The sequence below is a fragment of the Phalacrocorax aristotelis genome, chromosome 1, assembly GCF_949628215.1.
Source record: "Phalacrocorax aristotelis chromosome 1, bGulAri2.1, whole genome shotgun sequence".
In the NCBI taxonomy this organism is placed as follows: Eukaryota; Metazoa; Chordata; class Aves; order Suliformes; family Phalacrocoracidae; genus Phalacrocorax; species Phalacrocorax aristotelis.
Window position 1 is genome coordinate 135,437,527 of NC_134276.1, and position 20,786 is coordinate 135,458,312.

A 20,786-nucleotide genomic window follows, 5' to 3' on the forward strand; every position below is an offset into this window, starting at 1 on the left:
ATGTCTGGAGCAGAGGAGGTCTGCACAATGCCTGAGCATGAGAGGGAGCCTGAAGCAACATGTTCTGGGGGCCCCATCAACATCAGTGAAGCAAAGACCAAAAAGAGCCGCTCCTCCAGGTCCTCCCGGGCTGGGCTGCTCTTTCCTGTGAGCCGTGTAGACAGGCAGCTGCGCAGAGGCCACTTTGCCGAGCGCTTTGGAGCCAAGGCCCCCGTCTACCTGGCTGCAGTGCTGCAGTGGGTGACACAAAAGACCATGGATGTGGCTGGCAAGATTTCCAAGAAGAGCAAGCAGCAGCGCATTTCTCCATCGCACTTGCAGATGGCTATGCCAAAGAGCTCTGTGCTCAAGCAGCTCCTGCAAGGTGGTGCACCCAGGCACCGTGGCAGGGCTGTCCCACAAAGGCAGCCCGTGGCCTCACCATCCAACAAGAAGGCGATGACCACAAGTAAGAAGAGATGTCCCACACAAAGGGCTGCACCTGCCTGTGGCACTGCTGCTATTAAGTGAGAAGAAAGTAGAAGCTCTTGCCTCACACTGGCAAGGCAAGTGACATCATGTCTTCAAGGCTCTTGTCAAATCCAGCTTTATGGTCTCAGCACACAATAAAAGCCTTTGCAACATCATGGAGTGCCCAGAGCGCATTGCAGGTTTCAGCCAGCAAAGAGGGAAGGGAGAGGTCAGGAGTCAGCAGGTGCCTCTCACCCAGTAGGGGAAACCTGCTCATGGTTATTCTTCAGGAACAGCTCTTCACACTGTATCGATTTCTTGATGTAGAGAGCAACACCTCCACCCCTCCTTCCTTGCCTGTCCCTTCTGAACAGCCTGTAGCCATTGATAGCCACATTCCAGTCATGAGATTTGTCCCACCATGTTTCAGTAATGTCAACCAGGTCATAGTTTTCTAACAGCATGGTAGTTTCCACCTCCTCCTGTTTGTTTTCCATGCTGTCTGCATTAGTGTAGAGGCAATTCATCCGGGCTGTGGGCTGTGTCTCCTTCATAGTAGAGCACCCCTTGATTCCTTTGAGGTATTTCATGGGAGTTTCCTTTCTGGCTCCTACTACCTCAGGAGCCCCCAGATAATCTCTGAAAGACTTTGACTGTGCTGCGGTGTCCCCAGCACACCTCTGGGCTACAGGCTGAGAGCTCATACTAGCAGCCCATCCCTCTAACCATTATGTATCATCGCACAGCTTGACACCGGCAAGCCTGGTATGTTTTCCCTCCCCCTTTGCCTCTAGTTTAAAGCCCTGCCAATTAGCCCTGCAGGCTCCTGAGCAGAGACCCTCTTTCTGCTTTGATAAAGGTGGCTCCCATTTAATGCCAGCAATCCCGGTCCTGTGTAGGCCATCCCATTGTCAAAAACCCCAAAGCTGTATTGGCAACACCAGCCATGGAGCCATGTGTTGATAGACTGGGTCTGCCTTTCCTTTCAACATCATTGCCCACAACTGGAAGGAGGGAAGAAAATATAACCTGTGCACCACATTCCCTCACTAACTGTCCCAAGGCCCTGAAGTCTCTTATAATCACCCTTGGGCTACGTACTGCAACTTCATCACCACCCACGTGGAAGAGCAGTAAAGGGTAGTAGTCTGAGGGCCATATTAGGCTAGGAAGTTTCCTAGTGATATCTCTACCTGGGACCCTGGGAGGCAGCAGACTTCCTTATGAGGAGGGTCAGCCTGGCATATTGCACCCTCTGTTCCCCTCAGAAGGGAGACTCCTACAACTACGACCCGTCTTTTTTTCCTTGTAGAGGTGGTGGTAATATGGGGGGTAGGTGTTTCCGGTTTTGACTGCCAACAGGCAATACAAAAATTAATCTCAAGTATAAATCCCCAGAGTTCCATACCTGAACTCTGGGCATCCTTCCAGAAAGTAACATCACCACTTTCTTCTGAAATGGACACAGCATTGTACTTACTGGCCCTTCATTCATATGGGATTATTTTCTATTAAAAGAGTCTCCTCCATCACTTTCCCCTTCATGCCTTCTCTGCTTCCCAGAATTTCCCTGCCTCCAACAGTGTACAGAGCTTTTTGCTTCTGAGATATTAGTGTAGGATAAAGCCTACTGTTAGCAGTTGCCAAATTCAGTATTTTGATGCAGTACAACACTGCTGCAGCTCTATGTCCCCATGTTCAGCCAAGTAGTGAGGCTGAGCACATTTTCCTATGGGCTCATGTACAAATGCATATGTATATACCTGGGCTGTCACATAGATCTACACAGACTGAAAACAAAGCACTCACACAAATACACAGAGCACAAACAACCTTGATCCTGTCCCCTCTCAGGCTACTCAGGATGAAAGACACTCAGTAGAATATACATACATGTGTACGCAAAGAAGCAATAGGAGTCCCATCAGTAGCACATTCAGTTGTGTTCTGTCCTCCTTCAGTCTGCTGCAGTGTTCTCATAGCACAATTTAAGTCAGCTTCTGAAGTATCCTGTCCTTAGCCCTGCCCTACAATCAAACAGTCACCCTACTGCTCCAAGACTCACAACATGCTAAGCTTTACAGCTCTTCTCCTCCTAGGCATGCAATGTCACCTGAGACTTCTGCTGACTCTCATTCATGCTCTAGACTTGCACTTAACTGCTGACACTCCCTCAGCCCTCCCACTGGTGCAACCTATGCAGCATAGCTCTTGCCCTCTGAAAAGGGACCAGCAGTGAGGCTTACACATCCTTGATGACCATGGCCCCATCCAGAATGCATCCTGTTACAGTCAAAGATTGACAAAGGTCCCACAAGGCCCCTCTGATGCAGCCATATGAGCCGGTATAGTGAATTCAAGCTGGGCTGCCTTGGAAGGGTTTCCAAATGCCTGGAGCCAGGGCTGGGGACAGAGGTGAAAAAGGTGTATACCTTTCGTCTTTACTGTTTTCTAGCCCTAACTTGGATATTTTGGAGGAACCCATGAGACAGGTGAGGTTCAACAGTGCCTCAGACCTCAGCTCCATAACCACTGTGGTGATAATCAGTGGTGTGAGTCTTATTTTTTCTTGGAAGTCTTCTGATATTCATAGTTCTCTTAAAGCCTATGCTTGTGGCATAACTGGATTTCCTAACAATCTTAGCTATATTAAAATTTCTTGAGCTCATTCCTGAACAGAAAACTTGCAAATACAAAGTAAGTCTTTCTGAAATGCTGCTAAACTCTTCCAAGTTTACTGAAAAAATGTTTCTCATGGTTTAAAGACAATCTCCTTGTGTTTGGGAAAAGGAAGGCCGTGACACAGGCCTTTGGAGATAGTGGCTGGAGCCTGATCCTGCATCAATGAGTTCAGGAGCTTCTTCTGGACTACGGTCTCTCAGAATACAGCAATACTGCACAATAGTTTCCAGAAGAAAACTAAAGCCTAAAAGCTTTTAGGACTGTAACACTGTGGTCTGTCTGGTGCTTGGTCAGCCTCCTGGATTAAACACAAACTGGCATTCCCAGACATGCCAATGCACATCGAATGATTATCCTCATATCAGGAAATCTCTGCTTGTGGCATGGGAGTTTACCGAGTCCCATCATCCTATTCCATATCAAAGCACATTTTTGACTGCAGTTTTGCATGTCGTGAACGGCACACTACCAAGTCCTAAAACTGTCACTCCTGGGCACACTACACATGTGGAACTCTACATCTGGTCTATCTATACTTTTTCTCAAGGGAGTGATTTTAACCCCTTGCATACCTGGTTGCAGGGCTGGAGTCCAAGTCCTATTTCCACTAAGCTCATAGAAAAGATATGTTTTCACTTACAGCCTCTTAGAAATCCTTGATCCATTTATTATTCTGCTTGGGGCACTATAGGATATTTAGTTTGTCTGTTGTCTTTTTCCATTCCCCATTTGCCATATCACCACCTCAGTTCAGAACAAACTTCTCAGTTATCTCTCTCAGTGTCTTCCCACTTTGCACCATTAAAGCCTGTGGAATACCCCATAGCTGTAAGACCTCTGAAGTAATGCATGTCCTTATATTTCTTGCTATTGAGTTATACATTAACCCAGAGAACAATACTGGATACTTTATGCCCTTTTTTTTTTTTTCCATTTTAGTGTGTCCAGTTTTGGAATATGGAAAATTAGAATATAGAAAATAAGGAAAAACATAGCTTGCTAAACGTTTAACCAAGGAGTTACTAATGAAACCAGGTCCAATCTTACAGGAAAGGTCAAGATTATGAACTATCAAACAAACCTAAATAACAAGATCTGAGAGATGGCATTTCTTTATACCCTGAACTTGTCAACAACAGTTATGACAGAATCAACTCACAGATTTCTGTTTTATGTCACAATGGCATATTGTGTTTAGTTGACTCATTGATTCCCTGGCCCAGAAGTTTGCCTTGTGACTCGCAAATCCAATAGTGCTAACATGAATTTGCCACATCAGTGTAGTTTTCACTTTATTTATAAATAATTCAGAAGAATTGTTAAGGTATTCTTGAAAAATATGCATTTATTTGGCTTTCTGCATTAGACTCTGTGGAAGGAATCATCCCCAGCCCCCACTTGAAAATGAAACAGTTTTCCATTCGTAATATTAAAGACACTTTTGATAATTTTGAACAAACCTCCCCTTTTTTAAGGAGAAGATTTTAAAATTATAATTGTGCTGAAGCTTTCCTTCATTTATTTTCTTTAATTTATGAATTAAAACTGTGAAGTTCATAGTATTTTGTTATGTCCCATTGATGATACTGTTACCAATGTGTCCCAGGTTTTGCTTATCACAAAGATTATGTCCCAGAGGTCTCACAGGATGTATAAAGATGTGACATATTTGAATTGCAGGTATTCAGAAGACTTTTTCTATACCCTGCATTTCTAACAGCTAGGTTTTCTCCTAATAGGAATGTAGTTAGGATGCCTATCCCCAGTTTTTTTCCAGTCCTTGTCAGGGAGATAGGAAAGACTGCTACTGACACCTGAGGGAATAAAATTAATTGCAAGACTGAGCAAAGTTAGCATCCATCTGTGATTTTAGAATTATCATCAAAGGTATGTTTCTTTAGGCAAGAAGTTCCAGCAGCTTCTGCAAGTCAGCATTTGGTTTCTGATATTACTCATGCAGTAAGCTGATCCATAGTATCCTGAGAACTACAAACTTCCCAGTGATTTCCAGAGCAATGTGACTAGTGTCAATGATGAAGCATTTAGCCCTCTTTCTCTCTTTTACAGCACTATTGGTGTGAAAGAGTTCCCTGGTTTTGCCTTTCCTCATATTTCACTCTGCACTCTGATGATGCTGTTAATTATAGCTAGGTTTAACTTGAAACATTCAAATGTATTTAATGGGTTAGTATATGGCACTAATGGTCCTAATACTGAAACTGAATGAATCAGCAGTTTATTTTATCTGACATTACTAGCTTTTGAATATTGAACAATAGAACAAAATGGCTTGCTGGATTTTATTTTGCAATGCTAGATGAACAGTGAAGATTTTGTCCAAGTCTAAAACCATCTTCTCCCTCCTCTGTATTTAAACTGCCTTCTGTGTTGCATTGGCTGCAACACTAATGGTTGACCTTAGCTTGTTTTCAGAGCTGTTACAGCAAAGGGGGCCCTTGCTCTGGGATATGAGATTTCTGTGCCCTGATCAGAATAACTGCGTACATCTGTGTCTGTTACTGCTGCCTGGTCACTTGCTGCACTATGGGAACAAAGCCAGCACAGAAACCCCCAAGTTCTATCTGGTAATCACACTCCATCTGCTTGGGAGGCAGTCTTGCTTTTGCATGTCTTTTTTGTCACAAATGATGTTTTCTGTTGCATCAGAAAACACAGAGACATCCCTTCATTCCCTGCCATTTGTGTTCACTCCTACCCTGTTGGAGGTAGAGATTACCCAATGCCCTCTTGAGATGTTTGCTGTTTTCTTTTTAATATTCATCCTCTCCAAATTCCTTTATGTACCCTCATCTTTTTGAGCTGAAATCAGAGGGCCTAAAATAAGGAAGCTGTTCTTTGAACACATATTATGCGCATATTATACGATTATTTCCCAGATCTCTTCTGCGTGTGAGGAGTCCCTAAGGAATGCAGTTTAAGTACCTTTCTTTAAAAGATCTTTATGTTCAACTTTGTCTTCACCTCCACAACTTCTGAGGGATGTGGTCTCAAGTGTTTCATCTCTGCTTTCAAATGCACACCCTTGTTACCAAGTCATCCCTGTGACTCAGCATCACAGGTGTATGTAGATCAGTCCCCTGGTCAAACCAACAGTTTTTGGCATTCCTGGGCTCCTTGAAAAAGATGAGTTGCCCTGCCTGTCTTCTGTTTGGCTTCCAGAGGGCCTTAGATATTCCACACTACCAAAATGTCAGTCCAGCAGTCACTTAAGACAGTGTTAGCCTGTGTGGCACGCTTGCAGTAACAGCGATACCAGGTGTGAGCCACAGCCAGGAACAGGATCCTTGTTTCTCAAATCCTCTTCCCTGGCCTGAGGTAGTCATGCTGCTCCTACACTGGTGTAGGCAGGAGCTGAGGGGAGCTATTTGGGACACCGCAATGACATTCTTCACACTGTCCTAGGAGACTTGAATCATAAAATGCTAACAGCTTTCGTTTTTGAACGGAATCTGGTCTCTCAAACCTAAAAATGTTGTGTCACGTTGCTTGCAGAAGAATGCAGTGTATCACAGTCATTTCTCCAGAGCACTGACAGATCTAACTGGGCATCTTCTACACTAGAAAGTTGTAACATTGGATATTTATGCTAAATGTCCACCAGTCCACTTCTCCTTTCCCCTGGGGAGACACTTCCACTCAGACTACTGCATGGAAATATTTCTGGATGATTTATTCAGATTTCCCTCCTTGGTTTCAAACTCATCCCAAGCCCTTCTCCCTTCATCTTCTAGAAGAGCTTTGCATGTGCTCTAGGGGCTGAGGATCAAGCACAAACCCCTGAACCTGTTTTAAAAAGGGAGAACTGCAGGGACTCCCTTTTGCAAGGGGCAAAAATCCCAATTTATGAAATTTTTTTATTCCACTTCCCTGGGTTGATATCTGCAGTTCTCATGAGGCTCGAATTACCCTTGAACACTTCAATGTGACTTGCCCTCTTCACTCTCTTTTTTTTCCTAATGGCATACTTTTTCAGTTTTAAGAACTGAAGTGAACTCTCCCACTGGTCTAGTTGTGGAGGTGTCCTGGGATTTTGTTTTGATGCTGAGTCGAGTCGGTTCCCTTTTTCTGCAGTGGGTTTGAAACAACAGAGGGTGAACTGCTCTGTTCATTGCCAGGAGGCATCAGCTCGGATGCCCAGTGCTGACATTTAAGGATTAACTGTTTCACCAACTGTCATCCCAGTTACCTTGTCCTGGAAGTAGTTTTCCCTAAAAGCTGGAACAGCGGCCTGGAGGATGCAGGAGATAGCTTCTTTGAGAGGCAAGAGAGGAAAGAAAACAGAAGTACAAATCCTCAGAAATGTGGTCTTAGAACAAAGAATTATGTTTCAACAGATATTTATCCCATTTTATTTAGTTTTCAGTTGTAATCTGCAGAGAAACAGCTCCATCCTACCCCTTAACCTCAGGCTGACTCCATTCTCTTGAGGCTTAATCTGATGGCAAAACCCATGTCACCAGATATACAAGGGTCACCTTCAAGAGGAATAGAGAGCAGGCCGAGAGAACAGCTACCCAGTTCAAGTCCTTCAGTTCTCCCATTGTCCTCTTGCATGAAGCTGAGGAGTAGGTTGTAAGTGAAAAGTCTTTCTGTACTTAGTAACTGAAAAGAGATGGGCTTTTGTTCTTTAAGAATGATGAAAAAATAAATAAATGTTGGTATTTTTAACTACAAGTGGGGCAGCTAGAAGATCCTCCAAGCTATGGGAAACATGACAAAACTTTTACTTTAGGAGAGATCTTTCTACCAGAAGAATGATGCTTGCAATGAAGCTCCGTCATGCTCCCTCTTGTTACCTTAGAAACTTCTTTTAGCCAAAACCGCAGGTCTAAATACATTTCTATAAACCAGAAACTGGTCTTAAAACCAGTGAGCCTGCAAACCTCTCTAAGATCAAAATAAATGAATTTTTATGAATATTCATCTGATCTACTTTCTGTATTTGGACAAAGCATCCATAATTGAAAGATGCATCCTTGTTTTTAAGTGAAGTGCCTTACTTTTCTGTTTTAGTGCTGGCTTTCTTTGTCCTTCCCACAATATTCCTGATATGTGATGTGCATTTGTTTTCATCCTCTGCTGAGAGATCCTAAAAAAAGTCTCCCCTGCTGCTTATAAATATTTTATTCTTTTAGGCATCACTTTTAATTTCCTTTTGACAGATTTCCTCATTTTTCTGTGGTTCCCATTTTGAAATTATTATACCACCGTGCCTTTTGTTGTTGTTGTTGGGGGTGGTGGGTTTTGGCTCTGCTAAATCTCGGTGCATTGTGCTCACTGCAGCAGCGAAGCTGCTAGATGAAGCCATGGTGAGCCGGGTGGCCTGAGCACAGCTCAGGGCAGTCACGAGCTGCTTCACTTTTTATGTTTCTTGGCCTGTCGCTCTGCGAGGTGCCTATTGACAGTGTCTAAGCATTCAGTCCCTCATCATGCCCTGACATGGCATTTGCTTAATTTAATGTGATTAATTGATGCTTCTTGTTGTCACCGTGGTTGCCTCATGGTTGATCTGGTCCTTTTGCTGGTTCATGAGTGCTGTCGGCATCCTTGCCTGGCATATAATTCCAGTCCGATGCATTTAGTAGTATTTGCTTGGTCTGTGGGGTTGCTGTTACTGTTACCTCTTGATGCAGTTAGTTACTTAACCTAATTTGACTGTAATTTTACTTGAGCAGAGAACAGCCCCTTCTATCTTCCTTCTGTATTTTGTATCCTATTGCTATGACATCCTACTCACAGCCCTTCTACCAAGTTTTCAATGTACTTGCTGTGGTAGTGTCTTTGGCTAAAGCTAGCCTTCCCCTCCCTCCGTATTACTCCTTAGACTCCTAGCCTTTTTATGGAGTACAGGTATGTTTCTTGGGGTCTTGTGGTAGGACTGAAAGAGAAGCACGTCAGATTTCATGAGCTCCACCAGGGACTTTCCTGCTGGATTTGGGCAGAAGACTCTGGAGCACCACAGGAGCAGGATGTGGTATGTAAGTTTAAGGGAGAAGCACAGGGAAATCCTGGATTCCTCAACATCAGTAACCATTAGCTGCACAGATAGTGCTTCTGAGAAAGTCCTGTTGTCTATGCAGCTGTCATACTGAGATTAATAAAACAAGCAAACCAAACTCCCCTGGAGCTCATCCATGGCAGTAAGCGTCATCCTCTCCTCAACCTGGGGGAGAGGACATTTTAGTGCAGAGATTTTGAACAGCTTATGGAAAGTGAATGCCTCTCAGCTCCAGGAGATGACAATGGGAAAGCAAGGTGTGGCCTGGAGGCTAATGGATCCTGCCGCACATGAGCAGACCTCTACATGGCAGTTCTTCCCTACCCTTTGAAAGAAAGCTGTGCTGGGCTACAGTGGAGGTTGCCCCAAAGAGTCCCTTTCTGCCCCTGGTGGTGGTAAAAGTGTGGAGTGGCATCCCAGGGTCTTCAAGGCTGGCCATCCCATCCTGCCACCCCAACACTGGAGAGGCGGATGAGAGCATAAGACTGAGTGTCCTAGGAAGATGTTACATGACTGTGTGTATAAGTCTGTGAACAGGATGCTGAGGTTAAACCTGTCGCTCTTGCTGAGAGAGCTGGGGGAAAGGTCTTGGGTTTCTTTTTGCATTTAAGCTGGAACATGGTGGCTGTGGCAATGCAGCTCTGTGTTTCCACCCCAAGCTTCAATGCTGAGCAGGTTTACTGGGAGGTTTCTGCCAGCAAGCGGTGTCATGTGGTGCTTGGGGGACTCCGGCTAACTTGGGGCAGGTGCTTCCTCTCCTGGGGTCTGCCGCTGCAGGGGCTGGACCATCTGGCTCTGTGGCCCTGCAGGGGAAGAGCTGTGGCTGACCTGAAGACAGGTACACCTCCTGGGAAGCTCAGGCAGGGACTGCTCACTGACGGCTCCCGGCTGAGCTGAAGTGTGTGCCTGGGCTGGTGGACAGGAACGTGGGGAGGCCCTGGGGAGGCTGAGCAGGGACAGTGATGGCAGCAATGTGCAGTCATGGACAGACAGAGATGCTCTAAATGGTTCAGTTCCTTATGGAAATGCCCAGGACACAAGCAAACCATGTAAAACCACCGTCAGTTTTCATGTGGCTCCTGTGCACTACGGTTTCTTTTCTCTTTTACAGCTCCTTGTCTGTGGCCAGCAGTTGTGCTGGGCTTGGCTATAGGCTTTGGGATACTGAGCATCTCCCTAGCGATTGCTTTGACTTGGAAGATGAGTAAGTACACAAAGGGGTGCTGAGGGTGAGCAACCAAGAACAAAGTACCTGAGACTCCTCTAAGCACAGGAGCTCAGATCCTGAACTCCATTACAGAGGGTTAAACCAGAAGCTGTTCTAGGTTCCTACCAGTCTTAAGTATTCACTGCCTATCCAGAATATTTTGAAGAATATGTTCATTGTGCAGGTCCCAAGCAACCCATTTCAGAACCTGTGGCAGAGAACGGTGAAACATATTGAAAAGTTTTTGTAGACTTGTCTGCTGTAATTATAGTGGTAAACTGCAGAGCAAATGTGCAAGGTCTATAACACTTTTGCAGGCATGCAGAAGGTGCTAGACCATGTGGGAGGGCCTACTGTTTGCTGCTTAAAATCTGTTCACCTGATGTGTGACATTATCACACTGTACCTACAGAATGATGTAATTTTTTCCCTTACTTTTTGCACACCCAGAGTGTTGTCTGCTTTCACATAGCTAATTTTGGTTCTCAGGTATCATCTGGGTAGTTCAGAGGAAACCCAGGGAGGGGAGGGGGTGTTGCACAAGCATTAGAGTGCCTGTGACTCTTGTGTAAAGATTTGGAAATAGCACAGAGGATTTGAAGTTCAGTATTCATACATTGTTATTTTTAGATGTGTATCCTGACTTGTGCTTTCTGCATTGCAACTATCCAGAAGAGTTGCTTTGCAGTAGGTCCTTGCTGGCAAGTATTTTTCTGTTGGCTAATGGTAGAGACAATCCAGTATTTTGATTGCTTTACAGGTGACTCCCACTCACGCTGCCCTGAGCAGTGGATAGCCTACAGATGGAGCTGCTACACCTTCTCCAAGGAGAAGAAGGACTGGCACTCCAGCCAGAAATCCTGCTGGGCACAGGGAGCTGGCTGATCTCCTGGTGATCAGCGATACCAGTGAAATGGTAATGGCTTTCTTATTCTTTGAGGATCTTGTTCCATTTCCTTGAGATACCTCAGTGACTGACACCCAAGCAGTGCTGTCACTAGCAATATTTTGACTTTAAAGGAGAGGAAGGATTTATGACTGTGATGTTATAGTGCACTTCCAGTTTCAGTATGCACCTTGGCAGTTCCCAGCAGGCAAAGAAGCAAAGGGGAGAAGGGAGAGGTGAGGGTCACTGTCAGCTACTCAGAATCATCCTAGGAAGGATGTTGGGAGACAGTCTTCTCCAATGCCTCTCTCCGCCTCCCCTCCTAGCCCCAACAGGGCTGAATGATTACAGGAAAAGTCTGGCACTGTGCAGTCTCTGTACTCACTGCCTACAAACCAATACATCCCCACTCTTCAGAAGTGTTTCCTTTGCAAAAGTGATGCCTCTCCTCCCTGCAGCTGCTCCAGCTTCTCCTGCTCAGTGACCCTTGCCACTGCCTGTGTTCACGCATGGGTATTTCTTTCTCAGTCTGTTTTCGATGCTTGCTTCCTCTCTCTGCCAAAAAACCTCAGTTGTGCTGCTGAAATCAGAAACCATCTGTTCCACTGCTCATTTTCCAGCAGGTGCTCACTGGGGGCAGGGTATGACCGCTAAGGAAATGGGTAGAGCTGATCACTAGGGAGGTGAGGCTTGTCTGCATAAGTAGAGCAGAAGTACTTGATCTGGTTTTGTGCAAGCCAGGGCATATTAGCTCAGGTCCGATGAACATGGACAGCTTCCAGTCCCTGGACAGAGGTTGCATTGTATGATGTTCTGGGGGGGCTTACAAAGCCAAGTCTCTGCCCAACTGGGAATATGTACCATGCTGACTCATTTTCTCAGGCAAATCCCGATTCCTTGAGAAATACTCATCTTCCCCAGATTACCCATTTCTCTGAGTGAAGAAAGCCTCCCTGGTCTGGCTGCTTTCTTACTACTGCCTCTGCTGCCAGTGTGTTACCCATTATCCCTGCTCAGACTTCCCCACATAAGCAAGACTTTCCTAGCTATCCATGCCCTGTGCTGCATGGGCTGTGGCTGTTCAAACTCCCTTTGCCGGAGAAGCACAGTCAACCTCCAAACCACCAGCTACACTCAGGAGTTCCTCAATCTACTCCTATTCCCACCACTTTACCAAGCTGGCTTTGTTACTGCTTCTGTGTGAAGAAGTCTGCTCTGAAGCTTTGTTTATGGCAGCAGGAGATAAGGATGGGGCCCATCCATACCAGTGAAAGGTTACTGTAGAGTTTCATTACAAATGTGGACAAGACAAACTTCTCTCTCTTGTCTTTGTCTTTTTTTTCTTTTTTGGGGGGGGGGAGGGGGCAGGATGGCGAGGAGGAAAAGAATTTGCTTCAGGGCTGAGTTTCTGTGGCAGCCTTCACCTTTTAACAGTAAGCAAGAGTTAAAGGTTAGGCAAAAGGAAATGAACATTGAAAACATGTAGGAGGAAAGTTCTTATAAAATTTAATGTGCTTTGGTCCTGGGCTCTTTACACAGATTTGTCAGTGCTTGCACTTCCTGCCCTGACCTGACTTTTACCTTTGATTGTTAATACTTTGTATTAGCTTGCTAGCTAGCTTCATGGTAGAGTATTAATATCAATACTAATAGCATACGTTCCTACATAAAGCTCTGTGTAGGGAACTCCAGGAGACAGATGCAGTTGGTTCATCTATCTTGCCCTGAGAAATATCCTTTGGAGGATCTGCCCAGGACCCTTGAAAGCACACTTACTTCCTTGTGAGTGTACACATAGCTGTTATTCCAGGCATGATCTGCAGGGCTGGTCATCCTGATCAGAAGGTGTGGAGAAGCTGTATTGTCAGCCACTTATGGAACAGTCAGGCAAGGGGACGCATCTTGCTCCCTGTTCTCTTTACTTATCCTTACCCCCATTTTCAGGCTGGCTGCTGTTAGTCTTTTTGTAATCTGTCACCATTTCTAGGACCTGTTCAAGAGTATTCAAACAGGGTGTTTCTGGATTGGACTGAGGAACAGCACAGGCTCTGGCTGGATTTGGGAAGATGGCTCTATATTCAGTGGCACCAAGTGAGTTTCAATCTGCTTTACAAACAACAGTACTAATTCAGATCCCCTTGTGTTCCGTAACACCCACAGTTCTTGCAGCAGAGCTCAGGAGCCTTTTTCCTGGGCAGATTTTCTTCTTACTGTCACCTGTACAGCACTGAACTCAAAAGGGCCTACTTTCTACTGCCCTGCACCTTGTGAAGGCATGTACCTGGGAAAAGCAGGGTTAATGTTAGCAACTCACTCTCTGCTTCCCTCCAGATACTCAGACCAAGGGTTATTTACCTCTTCTGCCCACACAGCTGCTCAGTCAGAAAAGCATATGGTCCATTGTGGCTTTTCTGGGTTTAGTCACCTTGCAGCCATTCTGCCAAGCGCTGGTGTCACCGGGTGTGAGGACCCAGCCTTTTGCTGCTTTGCTGGTTCCAACCCAAGTCAGAACCTTAAATTTGGCTCAGTATTTACTTGGACAAAAGTCAGCATGCTACATGAGGGGAAAACATTGCGATTTGGTCCAGTAACTTTGCCTGGCCCTTTCCTTTTTATGGCAGTTAACACGCGGTGGTCTCTAACACCTCTCCAGCAAGGAAACTCGCCCAAGATCTCACTGTCAGTAGGTCAGTACTCTAAGCATTTGGCCTAGTTCCCTTCTTCAGTCCAGCTTACTGTGCTTGCAGGCTCCTTGGAGGTGATCATCTTTCCACGAAACTCTCAGCACTGCTGTTCTCATGCTGGGGAATATCACGGTCACTGCAGGACATTGTGTCTGTGTTTTGTTCGGATTTGGGTTCCACAATGGCAATATTATTTAGATGTGTAATCTCCAGGGAGATAGGTATTTTGGTGTATGTTTTGTTTTGTAAGAGCCGCCCTTTGGAGGTTGGGTTCTTTCACTTCCTCTGGGCTCCACCTTCAAAATCAGATGTTTTTTTCTTTCTTGCCTCCAGGAGACGATCTCAGCATTTTCTGTCTGTCTTGCTTTTGTTCCGTGTCTCTTGCAGGGTCCTCTCTAACAGCCCAGTGCAACACTGTGTTGTCCTGATGAAAGATCACTTTCAGGCCTCCAGCTGTGAATACTCTGCTCCATGGATCTGTGAGAAATCTCTTAGATGAACCCCACGTGCATTTTCATCTCGTAGGCATCTCGTCAGTGGTACAAGTGGATTATTGTCCTACAAACCAAAGCTCTATACAAGACCAAGGACTTGCCCTTTCCACAGCCTCACAAAGGTGTTTTGCAGGGACAGGTTTGTTGCCCAGGAGGGTGATTTATCCTCAGTAATAGCTCAGTCCACATCTGTTGGGTTACTGGTTTTTTTGTGACCACATGAGACCTGGGACATATTCCCTGCCCTCCCTAGTCTTTCCGTGTTTGTCCTATAAGGGCAAACAAAAGTTCTGTCACAACAAATGCTGGGTCTTCAGATCTCTGAGGGTAAGCTGGCCATTTTCCTCCATTCCTGAGCCTCAGATCGCATTTCCATTCCCTGCGCCTCCATTGTCTGGTGCCAGCAGGACCGGGAAAACGAAGCCCACTGTTCACTGCCAGAAACAGATCCCAGTGGCAGGCTCTCTTTTTGCATCCCAGTGCTATGGGTGAGGGAGAAGGGGGTGAGGCGAGACTACAGCTTCTGTAAATCCAGCAGTGAAAATAAACCTCCAGTACTGCACTGGACCACGAGTGTGTACCTATGTCATTACTTCTCTCTGTCGGAAGGAACGAGCTGCACGCTGTGTTTCACTGGCCAACTTCAACCTAGCTAGTCAAGAGGCTGGACTTCTGGAGCCAAAGGAATACAGTTAATTATGTTGACATTATTGGACAAACCACGAATGTGTTTCCCTCTGCACCTCTGCAGTTTCGTACTGCAGAGAGAAGCAGTGGACAAATCCTTACTACAAGGAGCTTTCAGTTCAAATAGAGCAGAGACAGGCTCAGAGTGTGAACAGCATAAAGCCACAGTGAACAGGAGGGGTGGGACAGTAGGTTTCATTTCCACACACCTGGAAAACTCTTTTTTCCACCCAGCAATTTTGTTCCAACAAAGGAAGAGAAAATGTATTAATTTCCAGTTTAGCCTATTTATCCTCATATGTTTATGTCATATTCCAATTTAGTATTATCAGCAGGTTAATGGTAGATGTTCTGAGGTGTGTGTGTTTGTTCTGGGAGAGACAGGGTGGAGAAATGGGCTGACAGGAACCTCCTGAAGTTGAACAAGGAGAAGGTCAAAGGCCAGCACCTGGGCAGGGACAACCCCATGCAGCAGTACATGCAGGGCATCACCCAGCTGGAAAGAAGCTTTGCAGAAAAGGCCCTAGTGTCCTGTGGAACACCAAGTTGACCATGAGCTAGCAACGTGCCCTCACTACAAAGGAGGCAAATGGCACCCTGGGCTGCATTAGACAGAGTATTGCCAGCAGGTTGAGGGAGGTGATCCTTCCCCTCTGCTCAGCACTGGTGAGGCCACACCTGGAGTACTGTGTCCGGTATAAAAGAACGTGGACATACTGGGGAGTCCAACGAAGGGTCACAAAGATGACGAAGACTGAAGCATCTCACATATGAGGAAAGGCTGAGAGAGCTGGGACAGTTTATCCTAAAGAAGAGAAGACTGAGAGGAGATCTTATTAATGTATATATAATATGTCTTATATATCATTGGCAGATGAAGACAAAATACAGACCATAGCATACTCAGCTAAGCAGATGTCTGCTGAGCCTCATATAGAGCTCACTGGTCTGAGGGACTTAAGGTGGGATGTTGCCAGCAAGGGTAGGTCTACTTTTCAATGACTATGTATCATGGTTTAACCCCAGCAGGCAGCTAAGCACCCCACCATGCCTGTAACAGTCAGAGCTGGGGAAACTGCAAGAAAACCACTGTATTTTAAGCAGTGTGCCAGGAGCTAAAACCCCTGAGTTTTCATCTCAGGGTATCTGGGCTGCTTTGGGTGAGTCATTTTGTCTGTGCCAGAGTCCATTCAATATCAAAAGAAGATGGTGACACCGACTCCCAGAAAGTTGCCGGGCCCCATGAAATAATGCCGTAGCTTCTGCCTGCTTTGTCAAAATGGTGATAGCATCTAGAGAAGGAAACCTAGTGTTTACTTTACCGGAGAACCCTAATGAAGAAACAGCTTCTCCTGTTATCATGATGCATGTAGGTGAGGTGAGCATGTCTCTGAGCTTGCCTAGTCTATCTGGTGAATAGTGCAACCGCTTTGCCTCCCCTAGGATTTTAGAGCGCAATGCGTGCTGTAATTATGCATTACTGATGAGCTCTTCAAGCACGGCCTCTCATCCTGAAGAGATGCTCTGGAAATGTAAAATAGATAAATACATTAGGTTGCCTCAAAAGTTGACTGTTCTTTGAAGGGAAAGGATTTTCAGCTGCAGATTTTACTTTTAACAAAGCACATGGCTCCTCTGTGGGTTCAAGTTTTCACAGTAGTAAAGGGATCTGAAGCAAGTATATCCATTTCCATGAAAAGCACTTGAACAAATATCTTTGGAAGAGCTTTTGATCTTCTCTCTAGAGCATGTTGATATAGTTGATTAATATATGCTAATTTTTTGGAAGTAAGTTCTTCTGGGATGAACTCTAAGCAGTGATGAATGAATAGTGGAGGAGCATGGCTAGCAGATCGAGGTAAGTTACAATCCTCATTCTCCATGGCATTTCTGAGGCTGCACCTGAACTGTGTCTGGTCTGCTGAGCCCCAGTTCAAGAGGAAATTGGAGTAACTGGAGAGGATTCAACCTGGACCAACTCCGACCAACTGGTCGGAGAATGTAGCATATGACGCACAGGGAGTGGCAGGGGCAGCTGGGCTTGTTTAGTCTGACCAAGAGGAGGTTGGAATGATTAAATAGGTGCCTACAGCTATTTAAAAGGCAGTTACAAGGATGTTGGAACACAACCTTTCTTGGTAGGGGCAGAAGATATAACAGAGTGCAATGCCTGCAACTGCAGCTTGGGGAGTTCAGACTGGACATGAGGAAAGACGTCTTCACCAGAGATGAGTGCAACACTGGATCAGATCACTGTAGAAATGGTAGGTTCTCCATCCTTGGAAGTTTTCAAGATTTGACTTGACAAAGTCATAGCTGATCTAGTGTTAGCCGCAGTCCTGCTTTAAGTGAAAGGATGGACTAGGTAACTTCCAGAGTGCCCTTCCATCCAGCACTTCTGTGGTGCTCTCAGTGAGTGCAGTGGGATTCTTGGTTCAGATACAGGATGCTTGATGCTCTTTTTGCACAACTGGGACTCCTGTCCCTTTGAGCTATGCCAAATGGCAGAACTTGAGATTCACTGAGAGAAATCCAGGAAAGATATCCCTAAAACACATTCTCCTCCTGCACAGGCCAACACCTTGCAGGAGTTTTCTTCAGGAGCTTAGAGCTAACCACTTAAAATCTAGTAACAAAGCTCTAGAAAGCCTGTTGGTCTTCTCAGTTGTACTCACAGCAGGTGGAGGTGGCAGGAGAGACAGGGAAAACTCATTGCCAGTGCCTTGTCTGTGCCACCACCTACAAGCCAAACCACATGGGCCATGCAGAGAACCTTGAAATTAGGCTGCTGGGGCCCAAGTTGCTCTTGGGAATGGGATGGAGGCCAGGCAGCTTGAAGGCAGATTTTTAAAATCAGTTTGGTATCTGTACACGTTCATTAGTACCTACTGGGATCCCAAGCCTTTAAAATCTTGCCCCCTTCAACTGACTGAAAACATTTCAGTTTTTGGCTACACAGCACATTTCTGACCAAGGTCCTAATGATGAGGAGCTGCTTGTGAGCGGTGTGGCTATTTGCCAAAAGAGTAGCCCTAGCTTCCTCTGCTGTATGCATTTCTGTACCTCTTTCTTGTAAGGTTTGTGTTCAATGAGTCTGGCTCCCGGCCTGTTAGAACCAATGTAAAGTGTCATCTACCTGGACTTTAGTAAAGCCAGAGAAGCCTCCTAGAGAAGCTGGTAGCTCATGGCTTGGATAGGCATACTCTTTGCTGGGTAAAAAAACTGGCTGGATGGCCAAGCCCAGAGAGCTGAGGTGAACGGAGCTAAATCCAGCTGGTGGCTGGTCACGAGCAGGGTTCCCCAGTCTTGTCCGGGTTCCCCAGTCTGGGCCAGTCTTGTTTAATATCTTTATCAATGATGTGGATGAGGGGATTGAGTGCACCCTCAGTAAGTTTGCAGATGACAAGTTGGGTGGGAGTGTCATTCTGCTTGAAGGTAGGAAGGCTCTGCAGAGGGGTCTGGACAGACTGGATCAATAGGCCAAGGCCGACTGTATGAGGTTCAACAAGGCTAAGCGCTGGGTCCTGCACTTTGGTCTCAAAAACCCCATGCAATGCTACGGGCTTGGGGAAGAGTAGCTGGGAAGCTGCTCGGTGGTGAAGGACCTGGGGTTGCTGTCTGACAGGCATCTGAACATGAGCCAGCAGTGTGCCTAGGTGGCCAAGAAGGCCAACAGCATCCTGCCTTGTACCAGGAATAGTATGGCCAGCAGGAGTAGGGAAGTGATTGTGCCCCTGTACTTGGCACTGGTGAGGACATACCTTGACTATTGTGTTCAGTTTTGGGCCCCCCATACAAGAAGAGCATTGAGTTGCTGGAGCGTGTCCAGAGAAGGGCAACGAAGCTGGTGAAGGGTCTGGAGAACAAGTCTTATGAGGAGAGGCTGAGGGAACCAGGGTTGTTTAGTCTGGAGAAGAGGAGGCTGAGGGGAGACCTTATTGCTCTCTACAACTGCCTGAAAGGAGGTTGTAGTGAGGTGGGTGTTGGTCCCTTCTCCCATGTCACTAGCGATAGAACGAGATGAAATGGCTTCAAGCTGCATCAGGGGAGGTTTAGATTGGCTATAGGAAAAATTTCTTTACTGAAAGAGTGGTCAGGCATTGGAACAGGCTGCCCAGAGAGGTGGTGGAGTCGCCATTCCTGGAGGTATTTAGAAGGTGTAGATGTGGCACTTTGGGACATGGTTTAGGACACAAGGTACTGTTGGGTTGATGGTTGGACTTGATGATCTTAGAGGTCTTTTCCAACTTTAATAATTCTATGATTCTATCTTCAAAGAGGCTTTGACCATCCCACATAGAAATCCTCTTGTCTGACAGTGAGGCAAATCTTCCTGGGTTGCATGTCTTTTGGGCAGGTAGAGCAACTTGTAGACATCAGATGGGGAAGGCAGGGCAAAAGCCTGGGCTGGGTTTCTTTGTGCAGTCCCCGGTGAAACTGGATATGCACTACTACCCCTTCCTTTCCTATGCAGATCACTGCAGGGCAGAATGAGGTCTGTAATGAAGGTTTGTTATCTCATTGCACTTGGATTTCTTAACTCCAAAGTTCCTGAGCTCACCAAACTTCTGATGATGACAGTAAGAGAGGGGAAGGACAGGCAGATAATGGTTTTATCCTGCACCCTTTTTCATCTGAAAATTGTGCTTTACATCCCCTAACACAGATCTCCATTCTTTGGAGTTTGGGTTAGGACTATAAGCAAGACAGATATTCTACTGCCACTTGCAAGGGTAATAATTACCAGAGGTATTGATCCTCCTGCTGCAGACCAAGGTGACTACAGTACAGACAATGGTCAAAAGAAATTTCCCTTTATGATACAACATTGCCCATCATGGGTTTTCATGTGACGAAACCAGGAAGAGCTCCATCAAACAGCAATAATTTGATCTAGGTGTGCCAATGACCTGACCTGGAACAAGAACCAGCACAGGCAAAGCAAGACCCAGGCCACATCTGCTCTGCTGTGTGAGGGCAGCTGCTGCTCTGGAGAACTGGTTAATGAGTTACATGCTGTTAATGGGTTGAACTTTTGGCAGCTTCCCATCATGTCACTGTCCCTGATTCTGTCAGGGTGAAGGTCAGATTGTCGTAGATGACTTGATTGTCCAGGCACTCTCTGGCCCCTTTTCCTGGCATTAGCTCTGGTGGAACCAGGAATGGAGAGTGTAAGAGAGCAGGGTGGGTGGAGGGGGAAGGTTTTCAGCATTTGCATTCCCTGTTTTCAGATCCTGCCTATGAGTGGGGGTTAGGCACACCCACACTCCTTTCCCAAACCCTAGCTCAATCTCCTGCTCCCAGTTTGAAGGAAATCAGAATGCTCCTGCTCCTCCACCAGTCTCTGTGGCCAGCGCCGTGGCCAGCTCCTTCCAGGGAGACCTGCCAGAAATGAAGGTCTTCCCCTTATCCTCTGCTGTTAGCCCTGCTTTTCTTTAGCTACCACCTTTCCTCAGTTGTCTGCTGCCCTGCCCCAAAAGAGGGACAGCTCTGGCCTGCTGGGCACCCTCCCCTCCCTCTTCCCCCCAGTGCCTGGCCTTCTGCCCAGACTCAGAGCTGCCGGTTCCAGCTCCTCCTTACTGTCGCTCCCAGATTCTGGATGGGCCCTGGCCCCTAGCCCTTATCTCCTCCAGCCCCTGGACTGTTTGCAGAGGAGGGTATAAAGGGGTTGACTCGG

The 20,786-nt window shown here is 46.1% G+C and overlaps 1 protein-coding gene across 1 annotated transcript; it reads left to right on the plus strand.

Annotated features, from left to right (window-relative positions):
- Positions 1–14,989, plus strand: LOC142054700 (uncharacterized). Its single transcript, XM_075087601.1, is given in 6 exon segments — positions 1–448; positions 10,209–10,355; positions 11,119–11,234; positions 11,236–11,274; positions 13,232–13,335; positions 14,316–14,989. Coding segments are annotated over 6 exon segments (966 nt in total). The 3' UTR covers positions 14,428–14,989.
- The last annotated feature ends 5,797 nt before the right edge of the window (positions 14,990–20,786 follow it).